At 44.5% G+C, this 5,165-nt stretch overlaps 1 protein-coding gene across 1 annotated transcript in view; it reads left to right on the forward strand.

The window, feature by feature from the left end:
• LOC103740210 (putative Polycomb group protein ASXL1) overlaps positions 1 to 5,165 on the forward strand; it is a 40,677-nt gene that overhangs the window by 314 nt on the left and 35,198 nt on the right. Inside the window, exons 2-3 of the mRNA XM_029567211.1 lie at positions 2,439 to 2,521; positions 4,058 to 4,060. Of these exons, the coding sequence (XP_029423071.1) occupies positions 2,466 to 2,521; positions 4,058 to 4,060 (59 nt within the window). The 5' untranslated portion in view covers positions 2,439 to 2,465. The remainder of the gene's footprint in view (positions 1 to 2,438; positions 2,522 to 4,057; positions 4,061 to 5,165) is intronic.

Raw genomic sequence — 5,165 nt, forward strand, 5'->3', positions numbered from 1 at the left:
GGCCCGGATAGGCCCCTGGGGTGACGGAAGCAGTCCCCGGACCGCATCCCTGTGCCTGGGGGACACGAACTAACCTTCCCGGCCCCTCCCTTCCTCGAACTGGAATCGCAGCCCCGAGGGTCCCTCAACCCCCGCCCCCCTCTCCCCGACTCCCTGGAGACACAGATAACACGCTGCGGAACTTAACGAGGGATCCGGGTCTGGGGGGCATAGATAAGCTGCACCTGCTCGCTTCTCAGACGCGCCTACCCCGACCCACATAATCCCCTTTTCCTGCGCCAAATAGTCCGCTCTTCGCCCTCTCCCTTTCATTTTCCAGACTTTCTTAAGCTTACTTGGAGGCGTCCCTCAAGTACCTGCGTCTGAAGAACCCAAATAAGCCCCAGCCTGTAGTTCGCGCCCCAGTGACCATACTCTTCAAAACTCGACACATACTCCACCTGGAGGGTCCCATTTCTTTACCCTCTTGAAATTCAGAGAACTCACTTGTGTCTTCAACCCGGTCCTCCGACCCTTAGAATCCCGGTACCTTTCTCGTGGTGGTCTCTTTAGAGACCCAGATAACGTGTTCATCTTCGCAGGGCATGCTTGCTGTTCCTTGTCATCCCCAAGACCCCAGCCCACAGACCCGCTCTTACCTCTCACTCGTGGGGAGAATTTAACATTTCCCACCACAAAATGGGGTCGTCTAGCAGCTGACTATAGAGCCAGACTGTTTTCCACAAAATCCAGCCCCATGCTGTGGTCCAGCTTGGGACAGAAAGGTTTAGGGTCCTAAACAGGAACTGTTGCTGATGATTTCACCTGTAGGTGTAGCCTGCCTGCTGGCTTGTGTGCAACTAGAGGGTTAGTAAGGCTGCAAGAGCCAACTGAGGTAGAGAATGTAGGGGCCGGAGGACTGGAGACAACTGGAGTTGTGTATGAGGTGAGTTAGAGTAGGAAGAGTTCAGAATACAGTCATGGTGATGTGTCATACAAGCTGCTTGAACTTGAAGTCCAGGGAGAGCCAGGTAGAGGTAGGTAGGATCAGAATTTGTAGCAGTAGTAGTAATTATCACAGATTATCCAAGGGCAGTGTTTAAAAATTGAAGAGAGAGAGGTTAAGGATGAGACATTGAAAGTCTCCAAACCTTGATTTCCTTCAGTGATAAGGGCATCTGCAGCATTCCTTTTGAAACTCCTGCTTCACATTTTATTGATGGCAGGGAGTCTTTGGGTGCTAGGACTGTCAGCCTGGAGTAGCCGCAGCAGCTGCTCAGGTGTAGGAAGTTAAGAAGATAATGATTATGTCTTTCTTTTTTTTTTTTTTCCCTTCCTCAGAAGAGGAATGTTTCTAAAACAACTCAACTTCTTAGACTGTAAGAATCGCAGTTGTTTGCCAAGAAAGTACTGTGGAGTCTTGGTGATAGATGAACTAACTTAAGTAGGACATTAGATTTCTCCTTATTTTGCATGTGCTAGTCACTCTGAATCATAGTGTCATGTTGTCAGATGGCATGTGTACTGTGGCATTTAACACCAGAATTTCATAGTACAGTGGAAAAGAGCTGAAGCCAGACATGGCGCAGGACTGTAATCTCAGGAGGTGGAGATAGTAGGGTCAGGAGTTTAAGGTGGGGGCCAGAGAGCTGGCTCAGTGATTAAGAGCATTGACTGTGCAGAGGACCCAGGTTCAGTTCCTAGCACCCACATGGTGGGTAACAACCAACCATAACTCCTGTTCCAGGGGATCCGATGCCTGGCTGGTATAGAACTCACTATGTAGGCCAGGATGGCCTCGAACTCACAGAGATCTGCCCGTCTGTGCCTTCCAATTACTGGGATTAATGCTATACCAACACTTTCATGGGAAAGAAAATCTGAATGAATTTTTGTCTTAAGTGTTGTGCTGCAGTGTTAAAATCGGCTGTTACTGGAGCTGCTAAGGCCTTATACTATTACATTTATGTTAAGAAGGTATCTGTCCTTAGAATTGAGAATTGGAACCTAATGTGGTATTTTCGTCTAATTTCACTAAGTTTCAGTATATTGATGAGACGGTGATTTGGTATCTGTAGTTTGTTGGTTTTTTTTTTTTTTTTTTTTTTTTGAGTCAGGCTCTCCCTGTAGCCCCAGCTGGCCTCGAACTCGGCATGGGGACCAGGCTGGCCTTGGTCTCATAGAGATCTGTCTGCCTCTGCCTCCTGAATTCTGGGAGTAAAGGCATGAGCCACTATGCCCAAATAGTTAATTTTTCAAATGCCATGCTAGGGTTGAAACTCTGAGCCCTGCATTGCTACCACTGAGCCACATCCCCAGCCCCAAAATAATTTTAACAGTGGTAAATCTCAGCTTTTCACTGGCAGTATCTCATAGCAGAACTGTAGACCATGGTATAGATTGCTATCAGATATAAATGGAAGTTGCACACTGAAGTCAGGACATTTATGTTTCTTCAGGTATTAGAAAACTACTCGGACGCGCCAATGACACCAAAACAGATTCTGCAGGTCATAGAGGCAGAAGGACTGAAGGAAATGAGGTTTGTATTGCTCTTGTTGCATAGCATGAGGATTTCACAGGACACGTGTCTGTTTTTGATAATGTTGTAGTAAGTCTACCTGTTGGTTTATCTGCAACTGGGTATCTGATGGTAATGTTGTGTAGCCTGAGTGAAAAGTGGGAGTGGATGACATCCATTTATTTTCATTAGAAATAAACTGCCTTTCACAGTCCTTCTTACCCTCACCTAGATCTTGGCCTAGAGCTAAAGTTAGTTTTTTTGTTTTTTGTTTTTGTGTGTGTGTGTGTGTGTGTGTGTGTGTTTAATAATGAGATATACTTTGTCTTCTATACTTTTGGGGGTGGGGAAGGGGAGACAGGGTCTCACTTTGTAGCCCTGGCTTCTTTTACACTCTTGTTTTACAAGTTCAGTAACAGAGAAGGAACAAGCCCAAATTCTGTGTCTAAAACTACCCTTTCTCTCTGCCATACTACTGAAATCCTTTCCTTTAGGATCCAAGAAGGGTAATTTCAGTAGCATTAAGCCCTCCAGCTACACACTGATTTAGCCATTCTTTTTGTTTGTTTTTGGAGACAGAGTCTCAAGCAGCTCAGGCAGTATAGCTATATAGCTCTGGCTGGCTTTGAACTCCTGATCTTCCTGTTTCCACCTCTCAAATGCTAGAATTACAGGCACATACCACCACACCTGACTGATTAGTCCATTCAGGATACAGATATATCAATTTTGGATTGACCTTGATTTTTATGTTATAATGTAGTTTTCCTGGAGGATCAACAAGTTAGAAACACAGAAGGAATTAGGAACATGAAAATTGCCAGCTGTCTTTAAAATCCTTCTCCCACGCTTATTCCAACCTTTTTTTTTCCTTTTTAATTTGAGGAAGGGGGGAGAATATAACATTGTTGTCCCTTCCTGGGACTCAGAACAGTGTTTTGTAAATGGGGTTGAGGGGGCATGCACATATTTGTGTGTGTGTATACACGTGTGTGTACGTACTTACCTATACCTGTACATATTCGTGTACCAGAGGACAGCCTTGATGTCATTCTATAGGTGCCATCAACTTTGTTGTTTTGTTTTGTTATGTATTGTTTTTTTGAAAGGGTCTCGGGCTGAGACCTAGTACTTACTGATCAGACAGGCTGAATGATTAGTGGGCCTCAGGGATCTGCCTCTCTCTTTGTCCCCAGCACCTGGATTACCAGCACCAGACTACCATGCCTGCCTTTTTCACTGATGGGTTCTAGGTAGGGTGTGAACTGTGGTCTTTTATGCTTGCCTGGCAAGTACTTTATTGACTGAGCTACTTGCCCCAGTCCTAAACAGTATGTGGCTGGTCAAACTGTAGCCTCTCGAAATGATAAAAGTTGTTCACTTTCCTCAGATCATATATTCTTCAGCTAATGTTTTGTGGGGAGAGGTGGTTAGTATTGCCTATGTCCCACTTATATGTATGTACTGTGTGTGTTATAGTTGTGTTTTCTTTTTGTTTTCATGGCTATTTCCCATCATGCTGCTGTCTCCATTGCTATTGGACCACTGTGCCTATAGAAGGTAAATTAGTCCCTTGTTTCTGTTTTTTAATTTATGTGTATGAGTGTTTTGCTTACATGTGTGTAAGTGCGCCATGTGTATTGAGTGCCCATGCAGGAAGAGGGTGTTGGAGTCCCTGGAACTGGAGTTATAGACAGTCATGAGCTGCCAAACCAAACTTGGTGCTGGGAAACAAACTTGGGTCCTCTGAAAGAGCAGCAGGTACTCTTAACCACTAAGCCATCTCTTAGCCCGCTTCTGCTTCCTGCTTTTATAGGAATTATGAAGCACTCATCGTAGCTCATGACGAGTGGATGGTTCTGTCATTTGTGTAGATGCAATGTGTAGGAATCAGAGTAGCTCTGCCAGCTTGCTATCGTCCTTGTAGTAGAGATGATAGCATACCCATTTGCTGCCCCAGATTACACTTTGAGCTTGTTTTTAGTGATTGGCTCTTGTTGAAGCTTATTTTTAGCATCCATTATGTTCCAAAATAAAATAATAGTTTATATGTTAATGCCTTTTGTACACTCAGCTTATTTTGAATACTGTAAATTAGGACTGCTAGTTTTGAATATATATATATATGAATTTTATTTTATTTTTTGTCTTTTTGAGACAAGGTATCCCTGTAGCCCCAGCTGTCCTGGAACTCACTATGGAGAGCAGGCTGGCCTTGAACTCACAGAGATCCGCCCGCCTCTGCCTGCCGAGTGTCTGGGATTAAAGGCGTGCACCACCACGCCCGGCATATATATATATTTTCATGTCCTGGGTGGAGGAAAGAAAAGGTGTACAGGTGAATCCTAGGGCAAACATTCTAGTGACAAACTTAATTAATAATAAGCCATTTGTCTGTTTTTGACCATGTGTGAGGGACCATGGAGTACCTTAATATGCTATCTAATTTAGTGTTTAAACATTACTGGGTACTAAATCTACTTGATAGACTTTTTGGGTTTAAAAAAATCAAATATTGGGCCGGACGTGGTGGTGCATGCCTTTAATCCCAGCACTCGGGAGGCAGAGGGAGGCGGCTCTTTGTGAGTTCGAGGCCAGCCTGGTCTACATAGTGAGTTCCAGACCAACTGGGGCTACAGGGAGACCCTGTCTCAAAAAGACAAAA

The sequence above is a fragment of the Nannospalax galili genome, unplaced genomic scaffold (assembly GCF_000622305.1).
Source record: "Nannospalax galili isolate Female #2095 unplaced genomic scaffold, S.galili_v1.0 scaffold221, whole genome shotgun sequence".
Taxonomy (NCBI): Eukaryota; Metazoa; Chordata; class Mammalia; order Rodentia; family Spalacidae; genus Nannospalax; species Nannospalax galili.